Below are 17,403 nucleotides of genomic sequence, written 5' to 3'. Positions count from 1 at the left end.
ATAAAAGCCTTATTTAAAAACACACACACACAGTCAAGGACAAGTCTTGAAAGTTAGTTTGGAACCAAGCCACGGACAGCCCTGAATGCAACATTCCCCATCACCGGCGGAGGGCAGTCACAGGCTTTGGACTGTTACACGGAGGCTTTCCCCAGAGCAGTTTTCCTTCAGTGTCCCCGCGGCTGGGGGAGGATTGGGTTCAGGACGTCCTGTAGATGCCAAAGTCTGAGAATGCCCAAGTCCCCTGTGTAAAACGGTGTGGTATTTGCATAACCTACCCCATCATCTCGCATCCTTTGAGTCATCTCTAGGATATGTGTAATACCTAACACAGTGTAAAAGATATGTAAATAATTGTCAGTGTATGACAAATCCAAGTTTTGCTTTTTGGAACTTTCTGGAATTTTTTCCCATATTTTTGATCCCAGGTGGGTTGAATCCAAGATCACAGAATCTGCAGGTGTGGAGGGGGGCCCACTGTACTTACTTCTTTTGTCACTCCCTAATGTCTTTTTCTGTTAGTGTGGAAGGTACAGCACGTGTCCTTTAGTTCATTGGTAGCAAAAAGGCATCCTGGAATGGGTGGGTTAATTTGCAAAGAAGATTAATGTTTTAATGTGAGAAATACTTAAATGGATTGCTTAAATATTTATAGGTATTATCTTTCATAAATTCTGTTTTGAAATTCAAGCAGCTGTGATGGCTTTGAAAACCAATTGTAATACAAGTGCAGGGTAGGGGGAGGCATAAACTTTCCTTTAGGAATAGATGAAGTTATCTCCTGCTTCTCTCACCAGGGAACCCCAGAATGTGCATTTCAGGCTCCCTTCCTTCTCTTAGGTCTTTGCTTCAATGTTACTTAAGTGAGGTCTTCCCTGATCCCAGCCTCTCCACTCTTAAATCCCTTTCCCCTTCCTACTTGATTTTCTGCTTAATAATTATTACCCTCTGAAGTACTAATTATTACCCTCTAAGGTACTAATTATTTGCTCCTTGCTTTGCTCTTTCCCCACTAGAATGTAAGCTCTATCGGGGGATTATCTATTTTTTCCAAGCTTTATTCCTAACATCTAGGAAAGCATCTGGCACGTTACAGTCACTCAATACCTAACTGTGGAACAAACAGTGATGGGGTGAGTCTGGGTGACTTCACAATGGTTTTGTGTATTTTGAGTCAAATTTAGCTGGAATAGAATATGGGGAGGGTATATATTAATAAAGACTCTTCTGAAAAAAAGGACTAGATCAGATTTGAAATGAGGCTGAGGCTGGGAAGAGGGACGGAGGGTGCTAGACAGCCAGAACATTGGGTCAGAGGCACCTGCTGCACAATGTTTATAAAATGGAAATTCCTACATGGTCTGACACATAAAATGTTGGTTAAATAATAAAATCGTACCTTTTTAGCTAAAGACAGTGCTTTTAAATAGCATCATTTGTAATGAAACACAGTCAACAGTCATGGCTGAAATCCAAAGGACAGTCTGGGACCCAGGCAAAGAGTGTGGACACTAGAGCAAGGCTGCTCGGGGTGGGGGCGGGGGGCACAGCCTGCCCTATTGCTCTGCTCCACACGTCCACACGTCCCCTTGGGCACGTCATCCACAGCTCAGGGCCTCCTGTTTTCACATCATAAAATGGGCATAAAGATCATTGTATTAATAAAATGCTTACCTAAAAGGGTGGTTAAAATTAAATTAAAAAGGCATACAAAGTACTTAGAGCTGTGTCTGGCTCATAGCAAGCATTCAATAAACATGAGGCTATTATCATTAAAATCTTCATTGCCATTTGAGAAAAATACATGTGAAAAATCTGAAGGAAAAGTGTATATCTATAAACACACAGACACGCCTACCCACACTTTGGCCAAGATTTAGTCATTAAGGGACTGGGCATAAAACAAAGCTTGTTATATTTTGACTGTGGGCTATGAAATAATATTCTGCCTGAGACTGGATTCTTAAAATGAGGCGAAGCAGTGTCAGATGCCTGAATTGATGATGGCACAACTTTTTTTCATTAAATCTTCACAGCCTCCTTGTGAGGTAGGTTTCATTATTATCCCCATTAAACTGAAGCTTAGAAGGTAAATGATTTGCCCAGGGTCCCTCCACTGTTAAAAGTAGAGCCTGTTTTTTAATTCTGCTGGTCAGGCTCCTGAAATCACATTCCCTACCATCCAAGAAGATGGGGTGGAGGGGAACTCTGAGGAGATGAGATGACAAGGGTTTGGTATCACGGCAGTGACCTTGGCCAGGTTACATCCTGTCAGAATTGGTGAATAATTCATAGAAAATGTTTGGAGGTATTCTCTGACAGTGCAAATAAGGGCACAGCGGTTACATGTACACATGCCAGGACAAAAGAACTATTCCAGTCGTGTTATTTTTAAAATGTTATACGTACATGTACATGCAGGCCCGTGTCTTTCAGCCTGTGTTTGCAGCTGAGGCACCTGTCAGACAGCCGTGCACAGGGGGCACTGAGCAACTCTCTGGATGGAGAAGGCAGCAGGAGGCAGGGACCCAGTGTGCTCTGTGTCCCCCCATGGCAGGAACTGCAGCAGAAACCTGGGAGTGTTGGCAAGTCACCTCTCATGCTGGGGCTGCATGGCGCCCCTGGAATGGCAGGATCTCATTAGGAGGGTTGATGTCACAGGGTCCCTCTGCACACAGAGCACCCGTGCTGCACGGACACGTGTTGATTTAGCCAAGGGCAAAACTTAGAGAACATGTTCTCATGTTTCTTAATGGATAATGCTCACTGTTTGAAACTGTAAACCAGCATGTACCAGTGATTGTCTCTCTTTATGCAGAGAGCCATGGCTCCAAAACCTCAGAGAAAGAAGCCCCTGAAACGCGGCAAAACCAAACCAACGTTGCCTGGTAGGACTGCTTCTTCATTCAGAGATTTTTATGGATTTAGTATTTGTACATATATTGGCAGCCAAAACAATCATGGTTTTATGTCTCAAATACATGTTTTTGGTGTCATAAAGTCAGAGAAGTGGAATTCAAAACTTGGGGATTTATTCTTAATTTTTATTCCTTTCATTACAATCTCAAAGGCCATAGCAAAGATATCACTATGATGTAATTCTGTGAGAAAGACAACTATTCAGTTTATGCCTAATCATAAAATAAATTTAAGTCTTCATTATGTATTTGTTTTTAAGTTTTGTGGTTTAACATTTAGTAAAAATTGTAATAAACTAAGATACACACTTGATTCAAAATGTAAATTTGATATCATTTTATTGTATTCTAGTTAGAGAAGAAGAAGAACCTTTAAATATGGAGAGCATGGGTAAGTGGAAATGCAATATAGAATTTATGTCCTCAGTTCTATAATATTTTGACACTCAGTAAGCAAGTGAGAATACTACAAATTGAAATAAATGATCAAAATGTGCATGGACTGAAGTTATATCGTCATTTCGAATATGAAATAGGTTTTAAAGAAAGAATAAAAAGCAAGAGTGGAGGAGTTCCCATTGGGGTGCGGCGGAAACGAATCTGACTAGGAACGAACCATGAGGTTGCGGGTTCAATCCCTGGCCTCACTCCGTACGGGTTAGGGTTAGGGTACGGGTTAGGGTTAGGGTTAGGGTTTAGGATCTGGCATTGCCGTGAGCTGTGATGTAGGTCACAGATGCAGCTTGGATCCCTCATTGCTGTGGCTGTGGTGTAGGCCAGCAGCTGTAGCTCCGATTAGACCCCTAGCCTGGGAACCTCCATATGCCGCGATGAGGCCCTAAAAAGAAAAAAAAAAACACATTAAGAGTGGAAGCAAGAATTCCAAACTGAGAAATAGACTGGACCAAGCAGTCCGTTTAAACTCCAACAATGTATGATTGTTGAGAGACGTTCTAAACTATAAAGTATGATAAATCTCCAAGTTATTACTTGATTATAAAAATATTTTTCAAACTCTGGCTCACGGGCAATATTTATCTGTACATCATGGTAGGATTCCACTATCTCAAAGAAAGAGGCTAATTTTTAAGCCAATAAACTAGAACTTAATCAAGTTAATGTGGTTCCTACTTTTAGAGGCTAAATAACCTATTCCAACAACTTTTAATTTTTGTTGTTGTTGTTGAAACTTTCTCTGGGTTGCCTTAGATGATGCATTTCATGTTTAGAAACAGAGAAAACAGTGAGGGTGGGGAGAAGGCAGCTCTAAAAGACTTGCAGGGCACAGTAGAGATTTTGGCTTTTAATCTTGTAGGATGGGGAGCTGTTGGTGGTATTTAAGCAGAGAGGAAACACCATCTGGTTTACGTTTTTAAAGGGCCCCCCTGGCTACTCTGTGGGGAATTGCAGGGGCAAGAACAGAGGTGAGGCTGGTTAGGAAGCCACTGCAGCCGTCCAGGAGGGAGATGGCTGGGCGGCGCCAGGGGGAGCAGATGTGGAAAGTGGAGGTGGAGGGAGGCTGTCAGCTGACAGTCAAGGACACTGGAGCCAACAGGTGTGTTGCCTGACGAACATTTACTGAATGACTGAATGTTCCACCGGGAAACCTGAGAGCATCTTTGACTCCTTCCCCCTCAGCAGCTCCTCACTTGCATCCAAACCATCCCAAGTGGTGACAGTTCCACATCTAAAACATGTATCAAACCCACCTCTGCAACCTTAGCCTCACATCCCTCACTCGGATTAGTCCCTCAGCCCCTGACTGAATCCCTGCTCCCGCTCAGCCCCCGTGGGTGCGTTTTGTGCACAGAATCCCCCTGACTTCTCTCTTTGCCATGTGAACTCTCCCCTGCCCTTTCTGTGTCCTGACAGCCGTCCTGGCTCTGCCCTCCTCTCTAACCTCGTCTCTCCATCCTCTCCACCCACGTACAGCTCATCAGCCTCGCTTGTTACGAAACACACCAAGCTTGTTGCTGCCTCAGGCCCTTTTGCTCTGGTTGTTCCCAACACCTGAGAAAAAAATTTTTCCATGCTACTCTCTCTGCATCGTTCAGATCCAGACTCCAACCCCACCTCCACAAGAGGCAGTCCTTGAGGGCCTCTCTCTCACCTAGTGCCTGTGTTATTGCCTTCATCGCACTTGTCATAATTCCGAAGTTAAAATACTGCCAATTTTCCTGATTCGTGGTAGTTCTGCACAGTTGCTACAAAGTTGAATAGAGGATTCTGAACCTTCCCTCCTAGGAGGAGCACAGGATTAGGTTCCTGCAGCCTCTGGTCACAATGTTTCATTAACCAATCAACACATAGCCTTGTTTGATGTGTGCTTCTGTTTAAAGACAACTCATTTAGTGAACATTGTTGATTCACTAACACTGAACTTGTGGCCAACAACACTACCTACCATTCACGCCTGACTGATGCTTATCTGATACACGTATTTTCTCTGTAAAACACATCACACCTTCGTCACTTAGAAACACTAGACAGCACTTTAGCAGTAATCTCGGGGACCATTTTAAATAGGCAAAGCACCAATACAAAGCACAAAACGGTGGGAAATGTGTTAGTACAGAGACAGTGGAAAGGACACCGCTCACAGTTTGAGGGAGGATAGAAGATGGCAGAGCCACAGTAGAAACGATGCTGGATCCTTAACCCTTGAGCCACCAGGGAACTCCAGACAGTCTTGTTGGACCTTCCCTGGCAACACGCACATCGGGCAACTCATTTCTTTGCTACTCTAAGCATGTCCACTAATGACCATAAAAATGCCACCACTATTGGTCTTGAGGTTACAAATGCATTTTAGCAAGTGAATTTGCAAATACAAAATTTGTGAATAATGAGGAAGGAACACATTTATTTGTTTATGCGTTTATACTCCCTTCACACACATATGCCTGTGCTGGTCAGCCCTTGTGGGTTCTCATGCTCTCTCTCTCTTTCTCACACAAACACAAGCTTCAGGGGAACAGCAACTCTCTTGCTGACTGCTGTGCTCCAGTGCCCAGACCAGATGTTGACACAGAAGCCCTCAGTAAATGCTTGTTGATCAATTGAATACATGAATGAACGAACTGCTGTCTCTGTTCTTCCTGCCTAAATAGACCACCACACTACTGCCCTCTTCAGCTCTGTGTTCTATCTCGCACCCTGTTTTCTCCCAGATAGCACTTGTCACTATTTGTCCTTATGTATTTCTGAGCGTACTTTTCTGTCTGTCTAGATTGTAGACCTTGGCACTAGGACCATGCTTTTCACATAGCAGGTGCTCAGTAAATATTTCCTGACTAAATAATTGACTGGTAAGAAAGTCCGTGAACCTGGGGAGGTGGTAGTGGTGGAGATGGTTCAGCTGAAAAATAGAAGTGAGTATGTTTGTTTAAGGAGAGGGGAAAAAAAGAAAAAGGACCTTCAAAACTTTGAAGGAGGCCTGTGGTGAGTTAGACTTAGCATCCCCTATGCTAGAAGGTCTCTCTGCCCCCGGACTCCCCACAGGCAACATTAGGAGCCTCTGACTTCCTTGACGTGGGTCCTGACCTTGTCAACTGTCACTCAAAGCTTGCGGAGGTCATGCTGCCAAGGACTGGATTCCCTTTCCTACCAAAGAACCGAGAGGCCAACAGACTATCTAAACAGCTGTATCCGAAGGCGCTCACAGGCAAGGTCCGGAGGTTTCTAGAGAACAGGCATGACTTTTACACACGGTTACCATTTATGGAGCAGCAACTTCGTGCCAGACATGCTCCTCTCAGCCTCTAGCTCTGGAAAGTAAGCATCGATGTGGCTATCACAAGAGGGAGCTCTGTGACCCCCAAAAGTTAAGTAATTTACCCAAACTGTAAGTCACACTTTAGTGTATCCATACTTTAGAGTGGCCATGGTATGCTAATTGCCTATTGCCACTGTAACCAGTTACTACAAATTTACCGTTGTGACATTTTGGAAATCAGAAATCTGCAAGGACTTTCACTGGTGGTAAAGTCAAGGTGTTGGCAGAGCTGGTTCCTCCCAGAGGTTCGGAAGGGTTATCTGTTTTCTTATCTTTTTCAGCTAAAAGCTCTCTGTGTTCATTGACTCTAGGCCCCTTCCTGTATCTTCAAAGCCAGCAGCATAGCATCTTCTAATCTTTCTCTTTCTTTGACCTCTGGCTCCCTGTCCCATCTCCTTCCTCTTGTAAGGACCCTGTGATCACATTAGACACACCTCTGGGGCTCTTAAGATCCTAAACTCCATCGCATCAGCAAGTCCCTTTTACCACCAAGGCAGCACTTCACAGGCTTCAGGAATTGGGACATGGATATCCTTGGGGTGACATCATTCTGTTTACCACAAGTGACTGTCAGCACAGGTTTAGAATGAGGCAGTTTGAGGAAAGCAACAGACTTGACAGAGCTGAAAAGGGGGTGGTAATACCTTTGAACCAATAATTTCACTTTTAAAACCAATCCTGAGAAAATAATTTGAAATAGGATAAAAATTTATAAATTAGATATTTGTTTGTAGAGTTATTTACAATCATTGGAAACAAATGAGGAAAAAAAAAATTATGGCTTACCAAAAACAGAATGGTTAAAAACTATGCTATAGAATTACATTAATTTAAAATGATACATTAGAAAAATTACATAATGTCATAGTAAAATTCTAGTGACATAATGGTAAGTATGAAAGAAAGGATTTAGAATTTCACGTAAGATACTACATAGGGAGTGACTAATCTATTAACACAGGTTCTCTCTTGAGAGGTAATATTAGGGATAATTGTTATTTTCATCTTTTAATCTTTTTAACAATGTATTAACTTCCTTTAAAAATAAGAACAGTGGGGAGTTCCCATTGTGGATCAGCAGGTTAAGTACCTGACTAGTAACCATGAGGATGCAGGTTAGATCCCTGGCCTCACTCAGTGGGTTAAGGATCCGGTGTTGCCCCGAGCTGTGATGCAGGCCAGCTGCAGCTCTGATTCAACCCCTAGCCTGGGAACTTCTACATGCTGAACCTGCAGCCCTAAAAAGGCAAAAAAAAACCAAAAAAACAAAAGAACAATGGATGTAAAATTTTTAAAATTTTAACCAAGGCAAGTATTTAAAGCAAACAATTGCATGTTTCCTGGTGTTGATATTTTAAATGGTTATATTTAATGTCCTAATTCCACCTGGCCATTCCCAGGTCATCCAGAAATTTATCCTTTAGTATTAACTACCATGACCCAGGAAATATTTGATTGTCGAGTCGATGAAGATGTCACAGATGACCAACCTTATAAACTTATCAGAAAAGAAGATATTTTGGCAGACTTTGAAAACAGAGCTGCAGTATCTGATTTCTACCCAGTCAAAAAAATTGTTCAGGTAAGTACAGAATCCTTCTTTATTTCTTGGTCCTACCTCAAGACCTTCCTGGTACATGATCACAAAAGTTGGAGAAATTGCTGAGTTCAAATCTGGCGTTTTCCATTACTTTCGGCAAAGGCTATCGTATCCACACCTTCTTGGGAATCCCTCTGGATGACTCTTTGTGTACAGAAAACTCCAACTGGTGACAGATTGTCTTATTCCACACCCAGAAAAAGCTCATCCTTGCCCAATTTTAACTAGAAAAGGAACCTACCCTTATTTTCCCAAAGTGCTTTTATTTGTTCGATTCATAATTTGATCCTGATTCATAATTTGTCTGCAAACATGCTACAGGGAACAATACCAAATAAAAGAAATGCTTCTTTTTTCATGTTAGAAATAAAATTGCATGATAAATTTCCTTGGATCCACTGTGTTTTAAGAGCTTTTGTAAGTTAATAAAATAATTTTGTAATTTGGCGCTGTTAGCCGTAGATTAACTATAATTATCTTCTATGATTGATTGATTAAAGAAATATCAGTTTTGTGTCAATGTCTATATAAACTGACCAACCCCTGAACATTAACCTTCTCTTGTGATATTTTTGTAGGAATATCCTGGAGATGAGCTTCTGCTTGTTTATGACAAGGATTTCAAATATGGACTTAACTTTTACCTTATTGGAACTGAAGAGGGCAAGGAAAGCTATCTAAACGTAAGCACGTTCTGAGCCCGTGCAATTTGTGGTGGCCAGAAGGAAGTGGTGGCTCTGGGGGAGCCCTGTAGACATGGTCATGATTATTCTTTTTTTTTTTTTTTTTTTTTTTGTCTTTTTGCCTTTTCTAGGGCCACTCCCGCGGCATAAGGAGGTTCCCAGGCTAGGGGTCTAATTGGAGCCGTAGCCACCAGACTACGCCAGAGCCACAGCCACGCGGGATGCAAGCTGAGTCTGCGACCTACACCACAGCTCACAGCAACGCCAGATCCTTAACCCACTGAGCAAGGCCAGGGATCAAACCTGCAACCTCATGGTTCCTAGTCAGATTTGTTAACCACTGCGCCACGATGGGAACTCCGGTCATGATTATTCCTGCCGAGCTCTGATCCCCTGGGGCCTGGAGCACTTCTGGCACCCAGAGCAGCTAAGCAGCAGATGTGGGGTGAGCTAACAGACGTCTCAGGGTCGCAGACACTTGGCTTATCTGCCCTTCATCGACCCCGTGAGAGGGGAAACAGCGAACCCGGAGTACCACCGCTCTCAGACCCGCCTTGACCCCTATTCCTGGCTCTCCTCTTACCATCTCCATGACTCGGGTAAATTCAGAGCCTCGGGGCTGCATGGTGGCACCAGCAGTGTCCATTTCCGGGACTGTCGTGAAGACTAAGTGGGTTGAGGCAGGTAGAGCCCTTGTATAGTGCCTGGCACACATCTAAGCACTCCAAAACTGTTGGCTATGATTATTTAAAAGAAGAATTTTAAAGGACAGGTTGGTCAGTGGGGATTTGAGGGGGAGGGTGTGTCCAAGATGAGCAGAAAATAAAAGCATGATAGTTTCCAAGGAAAGGCAGTCTGTTCACTTTGGGGGTGTGTGTATGAAAGGTGACGGGTTTCTGACACTTGCCTTCTGATGTAGCACCCCCACGGGGAGGTATGGTCAAAGTGCAGGAAGCAGGGCTTTGTGTGGCTGTCCGATAAGCAAGAAAAACGAAGCATAGAACTTTAAAGTGTTTAACACTTTTAAAATTTAAAGCAATCTTTCAGTTAGCCTTAACTTTTTCTTTCTTTCTTTCTTTTTTGTCTTTTTGCCTTTTCTTGAGCTGCTCCCGCGGCATGTGGAGGTTCCCAGGCTAGGGGTCTAATCGCAGCTGTAGCCACCAGCCTACACCACAGCCACAGCCATGCGGGATCTGAGCTGTGTCTTCGACCTACACCACAGCTCACGGCAACACCGGATCCTTAACCCCCTGCGAGGCCAGGGATCGAACCCACAACTTCATGGTTCCTAGTCGGATTTGTTAACCACTGTGCCACGACAGGAACTCTGGCATTTTCAATTTTATTTTTATGATTGTTTTTCTATGTGTTTTAATTTTTTTATTACAGTAGAATATTTCAAGTATAAAAGTACAGATGGTATAACAAGTACCTGCACAATCCCCTTCCATAATTAACAAATGTTAATATTTTCTTATATTCACTTCAAATTCTTTAAAATGAAATAAATTATAATAGATAATGTTCCACCCCCCCCCATATCCTTCCTAACTCCATTTTTTTCTAACTCCTTCCTCCTATAAGGGACCATTTTCTAAAGTGTTATATCGGCTTCTGTCTGTGATTTCCCACTGCTACCATGTGTGTATAATGATACATGGTAATATGTTGCATTAATTTAAAATCTACATAAAATTTCTAGATTTTAATCAAATTGCTTTGCAACTTTTTCTCACTGAATTGTAAAATCTTAGGATCTATCCATCTTGATACATTTAGACATCATATGCTATAGATTCAGTTTGTTCATTGCAAATGTTTTATGAGATTTTATTTTCTGATGATACCACAATATGTATGAGCCCTTTTCCCTAATGCTATTCATTTGGTTGCCCATTCTTTTGACTACTGCAAATAAAACAGCAGGAACATCTATAAACCTCTACCTGTATCTCTCTGTATATCTCCTGGTGGACATCTTGGTTTAAAAAGCATTCACTCTTCTTATTTAATGGATATTGTATTTATTCATACATATAATCCTTTTATCAAAGGATATCATTAAATCAGAGAAAATTAGTTTTACATTTTATCAAGTTTTAGCATTCTATATTCTTAAAGATATATACAGTAATGTATATCTTTAAAATATATAGTAAATGCTTTTTTCTTATCACTTATCTTTCACTTTTATTCCTCTCCTTTTTCTTCTTTCTATATCCTTGATCCCTTTCTTGTTTGTTCTTTAATCTTACTTTTTTTGGCTTACTTTTTTCTCATAATTAAAGGCATGAACCTACAAAGAAGAAAAATAATAAGACTTTAAGTTATATGAGTAAAATTTATTGCAAAATATGCATATGTAAATTTGGTCGTGTATTTTAGAATGTTTTTGTTTTACTTCAGCCCCCAGAAGCACCAGAAGAACAGGAAGAATATAAAGAATATATTCCTGAAGATATATATATTTATAAGCCACCTGTCTCTAAACCATGGGTTTCTTTGGGCAGTGAAAAAGAAATTGAAGAAGAATCAGTTAAGGAATCCACAAAGCAGGTCAGTGGCTTGAATATGATCTCCAGTCCTCATCTCTCTGTAACTTAGCAACGCTTACTCCTGAGGGATCCGCATGGCTTGCCGTGTTTCCTACAGGAATATGGCTTTCCTTTTGACAGACGAAGGATCACTGCCTTAGGTGGATGTTCTGGAAGGTAAGCTGAAGTCTGAATCCCCACTACTTCAGGGCGTGGCCTTATTGGGAAACAGGGGAGCTTTATCCAGTATGACTGGGGTCCTTATGAGAGGATGGTCTTGAGAAGATGCGGAGACGCAGGGAGAACAGCACGTGAGGAAGGAGGTAGAGACTGGAGTGAAGCATCCATCAACCAGGGACCCAGGGCTGCTGCCGTCGCACCAGAAGCTGGCAGAGAGCCAGGGAACAGATTCACCCTCAGCGCCCTGGAGGAAACCGGCCCTCCGACACTGGCTTCAGACTTCCAGCCTCCACAACCGAGAGGGAATAAAATCCTGTTGTTTCAAGCCACCCAGTCTGTGGTACTTGGTTAGAGCCTCCCTGGGAAACTAACCCAATGACCTTCCCGGAGCAGCCCCTGACAGGGGCAGTTGTGTGCAAGGGACTCCTTATGCAAATGCCCCTCAAGAGAATGGGGAAAGCGGCAGGACAGGGACATGCAGGAGCCCTGCAAGGGTACAGTCTCAGACCAAGGTCTGGCAGAGGTAAGGCTTCAGCCTGCACCCCTAAGGGAATGAACTCTGGAGCGTAAATGACACCTCAGAGGCGCACCAAACAGAAGCAAAAGAGAGGGGCTTCCATATGCATCCTACAGTCTATCACTGGTCGAGATGTACCTTCCAACAAAGTGGCCCTGGGACCCTAGAGCTTCCTCCACGGAAGAGCGGCCCAGGTGGCTGTGGGAACATGGCTCATGGACTTGGGAAGTACACAGAGGGACCCAAGAGGATGTGGGCAGAGCGCCAGCCTTGGCCACGCGGCCGTTCCCCTCCAGGGGCTCGATGACGTTCCCTCTCCTGCTCACGTGTCTTCCAGGTCACCTACATGATTTCTCGGAAACGAAGTGATTTTGGTGCCTCAGTTAAGTTCAGTGACCAGAATGCTTCCACTGTAAAAGATGCCTATATTGAATGCACAGCCTACCCAGATAAAAATTTTACCCTTAAGCAACTCGAGAGAGATGTTGGCATGCAAGCAGTCCCCCAAATCAGGGACACAAGTACGCAGACGAGATGGTAAGTATGTGATGCATTTACATTTTTTCCACAGGCAATTGCAGTAACATCTAGCAACACCCATGATTATTTTGAGAGGGCTTTACAGTAGAGGTGAATTGACCATGACTACAGCACTCCACGGAGGAACTTAACTCTAGAAGGTCTAACTATAATCGACAGAGCCTTTTAAAAATCTTAGGAGGAAAGTGAAACACAGATATGTCAGACCGTAAAGACTGTAAAGTGGGAAACAGTGATGCTGCCGATACTTACGGTGCTGCTCTAGAGAAGGGCTCGTCGTCTGTCACCCGGAATATCACCTTCACCTTCTAACTCCCCTAGTCTACCACCGGCATGGTCATTCTTGTGTCTCGAGTCAGACCGTACCACATCTCTGCCAAAATCCCTTCCACGGCTCCCCGCACGCCCGGAGCCCTCAGGATGACATATGAGGTCCCCTTCCTTCCTCCTCGGTGAGTCACTCTGCCTGTCCAGCCCCGTCCCCAGACAAGCCCTCCGTGCTGTAGCCTACGAGCTACGTCCGGGCCCAGCATACCTTCCTTCCTGCCTTTGCCCATGCTGTTCCTCTGCCTAAAATGCCCTGCACCACCTGATCCACCCTCTGCACCCTGTAGGTTCCAGTTCATACCCTCTGTGATTTCCTGGAAACGCCAGGTAGAGTCAGTCACCCTCTCCTCTGCACTAAAGCTTAGACGTGTCTTTATTGCAGCACCGATGACCCATGTTGTACTCACCCGCTTACTGGCCTGTCTGCCTTACAGCCAGAGTGCTTTGAGGCTGTAAATGATATCATTCCACACAGCAAGCTTTTAAGTAAAATTTTTAGTGAATTAATTGATGTGAAATGGATTCCCGAGGGACTCCTTTGGGAAATTGAACTAGGCTTTGAAAGTTGTGTAAATTTGAAGACATATTTAGCTAAGCCATGCATGTCTTTTTTAAAAAAGAATTAAACCAGGATTTTCCATCATGGTTCAGCTGAAATGAACCTGACTAGCATCCATGAGGATGCAGGTTCAATCCCTGACCTCGCTCAGCAGGTTAAGGAACCAACGTTGCCTTGAGCTGTGGTGTAGGTCACAGACCCATCTCGGATCTGGTGTTGTTTTATTTTGAAATAATTTTAGATTTATAGAAGATAAGCCACAAATGTTGAGTATGACCTGAACACACAGAAAGGGAAAACAACCTTTTTTTTTTTTTTTTTTTTTTTTTAATCACATGAACAATTCAAGGGGGAGGGATCAACAGAGCTTGTACGGACAACATGGAGACCAGCCTGGGAGGTGTGGAGGGAGGAGCAGAGGCAGACAGAGAAACAGGTCTGGTTCTCTGTCACTGATTGTAGGGAACTTTGGCAAGTTCCAAAGCCCAGGCAGAGGCAAGAAGGCAAAGCTATTAAAACAAGCTGAGCCGGGCAGTGTGTAGGGAGAACGGGGCAGGAGGGGAGTCTGGAGTTGAGGAGACTGGATTGAGTAGGATCGGCCTACTCTCATTAAACCAGGGAAATGTGACCAGGTTCTAAAGTCAGGCGGCAGCAAACCAAGGAGAAAGGATGGAAAGGAGACACATGTAAACGCAGAATGCTGTAAACCTCATCGCTAAAACCAACAAAAACTTTTTGGCCTTTCTGGCGCTCAGGTCATTTCTCTGCTTTTTTTTTAACATCGAAACCCCTCACAGCACTGTGCACGTTTTCTAGCTCCAACTTCTCTTCTACCCTCTGTCTTAAGTATGCTCCAGTCTTAGCAAAGCCACCAAAGACCCCGTGGTCTGACTGCCTCATCCAGTCTTCAGACCCCCTCTTTTGCCACTGCTCGGCAGTATTTAACACGCTGACCGTTTCTCCTTCCGTCAACACCTGTCCGTTGGCTGGTGGAGACTACTCATTCACCCGCCGAACTCACCTGCAGCGCCTTCTCTGTCTCTTTTACTGAGATCCTGCTCCTCCCAACTTCCGAATGTTAAAGGACCCACAAAGCTGACTCCTTTTGATGTGTTCTCCAACTGTAGTTGATCTCTGAGTGAATGTGTTCATTCCTGTGATGTTACCTGTCATCTCTTGGCTGATGGCTTCAACCTCAATCTCTCCCCGAACTCTATGCTCATGTGTTCATACTCATCCGCTTCCTTAAATAACTAACGTCTCAAAGTTAACGTGTCCAACCACAAACTTTGGACTTTCTGTTTTCAAGCCCCAGACTCCCAAATCTTCCTCATTTCAGTAAATGGCAGTGGTCTTCTTGTAATTGCTCAGACACCAAATCTTAAATTGTATTGGGTCTGTCTTCAAAATACATTCCCTGCTCTCAGCTTGGACCAAGCATCGTCACCTCTGCCTGGATTACTGGAATGCAGCCTAATGGGGCTTTCTCTATCCTCTTGCATCACGCTGCTCACACAAGAGCCCGGCTAATCCTGTTAAATGAAGCTCATACCATGTCACTGACGCAACCCCTCCTATGGCCTCCTATCCTGAAGGGACTTACAAAGCTTCGTGTGATGGCGATTGGAGTCCTCGGCCCTCATTTCCCACAATTCTCTGGCCCATTCGTTCCAGCCCCTTTGGTTCCCTGCAGTCCCCAACGCATCCTGAGATCTGACACGTGCTCATGCTCACAGGTCCTCTGCAGAGGCCGCTCTTCCCCGTCCTGAGGGTTTTCTCCCTCCTCCATTCAGACCTCTGCTTGCACGAGGCTTATTCCCCGACACTCCTGTGGAAAAGCAGAGCCAACCTCTTGCCTTACTTTGCCTTCACGGTTCCCTCATCGCTTGGTGTGTACTGGTCATTGTCTCTCTCCTCTCCCCTTCTCACCACGACGTAGAATTTAAGCTCCACGAGACGGGAACGTTGTCTGGTTGGTTTACTGCTCTACCCCCAACTCACAGGACAGTTCCTGGCAGGTAGTCATTAAACGGAGGGGGAAAAGGACGGAGGAAGGGAAGGGGAGGGGATCGAGTTAAGGAAGAACATGCAGAATGACAGACGTGAGTTCAGTGTAAGAGAGCCATGGAATGAACAGTGAGAGAGGTTAAGACAGGAGAATCAGCCAGAGAAAATCATCTTCAAAACATGACTTTCAGGAGTTCCCGTTGTGGCGCAGGGGTTAACGAATCCGACTAGGAACCATGAGGCTGCGGGTTTGGTCCCTGCGCTTGCTCAGTGGGTTGGGGATCCAGCGTTGCCACGAGCTGTGGTGTAGGTTGCAGACGCGGCTCGGATCCCGAATTGCTGTGGCTCTGGCGTAGGCCGGTGGCTACAGCTCGATTTGACCCCTAGCCTGGGGACCACCATATGCCGCGGGAGCGGCCCGAGAAATAGCAAAAAGACAAAAAACAAAACAAAAACATGACTTTCAGATCTCTGTGAACCGAAGAGTCAGAAACCATGCCAATGCAGTGTTAAAGTCAGGGCCTAAGTGCATAGGTACCAGGGTGAGGAAGGACATGGCTCAGAAGCCGGGAGCAGATGGCCAGACCGGCCAGAGCCAGTGAGGTGAGGAGAAGGACGAGGAGTGATCAGGCCTTGGAAGATGATCAGGACGTCAAAGATCATTAAATCTCCGAGTTCCCGTTGTGGCTCAGTGGTTAATGAATCCGACTAGTATCCATGGGGACAGGGGTTCAATCCCTGGCCTTGCTCAGTAGGTCAAGGATCCAGCATTGCCGTGAGCTGTGGTGTAGGTTGCAGACGTGGCTCAGGTCTGGTGATCTGGCTTTGCTGTGGCTGTGGTGTAGGCCAGCAGTTACAGCTCCGATTCAACCCCTAGCCTGGGAACCCCCATATGCTGAGGGTGTGGCCCTAAAAAAGACAAAAGACAAAAAAAAAAACTTTAAATATCAAGAAATGAGGGTAAGACAGGAAGGAGAGAGGTGACTCATGAGTGGAAGAAACAGATTTTTGAGACAAATTTTTTTTTTTTAATTTTCCCACTGTACAGCAAGGGGATCAAGTTATCCTTACATGTATACATTACAATTACATTTTTTCCCCCACCCTTTGTTCCGTTGCAACATGAGTATCTAGACAAAGTTCTCAATGCTACTCAGCAGGATCTCCTTGTAAATCTATTCTAAGTTGTGTCTGATAAGCCCAAGCTCCGGATCCCTCCCACTCCCTCCCCCTCCCATCAGGCAGCCACAAGTCTCTTCTCCAAGTCCATGATTTTCTTTTCTGAGGAGATGTTCATTTGTGCTGGATATTAGATTCCAGTTATAAGTGATATCATATGGTATTTGTCTTTGTCTTTCTGGCTCATTTCACTCAGTATGAGATTCTCTAGTTCCATCCATGTTGCTGCACATGGCGTTATGTCATTCTTTTTATGGCTGAGTAGTATTCCATTGTGCATATGTACCACATCTTCCTAATCCAATCATCTGTTGATGGACATTTGGATTGTTTCCATGCCCTGGCTATTGTGAATAGTGCTGCAATGAACATGCAGGTGCATGTGTCTCTTTTAAGTAGAGTTTTGAGACAAATTTCTTAGTCAAGCCAGGTAGAGCATTCTGTTTTCCTGCCAGTGTACAGAAAAGTGAGTCAGCCAGGACAGACTCAGGAGGTAGGCTCAGAAAGGAAGAGCGAACTTCTGACAGCAGGAACCCTAACCACATAACTTTAAATTTATTGGCCTCTCAGTGAATGCTGACTGT

The 17,403-nt window shown here is 44.2% G+C and overlaps 1 protein-coding gene across 9 annotated transcripts in view; it reads left to right on the top strand.

The window, feature by feature from the left end:
• The window catches only part of WDR63 (WD repeat domain 63), a 61,249-nt gene that overhangs the window by 3,074 nt on the left and 40,772 nt on the right, over nt 1-17,403 (top strand). For 6 of the 9 annotated variants that reach the window (XM_021090352.1, XM_021090349.1, XM_021090348.1 and 3 more), the window contains exons 2-8: nt 2,819-2,888; nt 3,271-3,309; nt 8,094-8,275; nt 8,872-8,976; nt 11,383-11,532; nt 11,652-11,687; nt 12,545-12,744. In XM_021090352.1, the coding sequence (XP_020946011.1) occupies nt 2,825-2,888; nt 3,271-3,309; nt 8,094-8,275; nt 8,872-8,976; nt 11,383-11,532; nt 11,652-11,687; nt 12,545-12,744 (776 nt within the window). In that variant the 5' untranslated portion in view covers nt 2,819-2,824. Of the gene's footprint in view, nt 1-2,818; nt 2,889-3,270; nt 3,310-8,093; nt 8,276-8,871; nt 8,977-11,382; nt 11,533-11,628; nt 11,688-12,544; nt 12,745-17,403 lie in introns of those variants that run through there. The other 3 variants (XM_021090350.1, XM_001928466.6, XM_021090353.1) reach the window with 2 other exon arrangements.

The sequence above is a fragment of the Sus scrofa genome, chromosome 4, assembly GCF_000003025.6.
Source record: "Sus scrofa isolate TJ Tabasco breed Duroc chromosome 4, Sscrofa11.1, whole genome shotgun sequence".
Lineage (NCBI taxonomy): Eukaryota > Metazoa > Chordata > Mammalia > Artiodactyla > Suidae > Sus > Sus scrofa.
The sequence above is the reverse complement of the archived record's forward strand: the minus strand, read 5'-3'. Positions and strand labels throughout refer to the sequence as shown.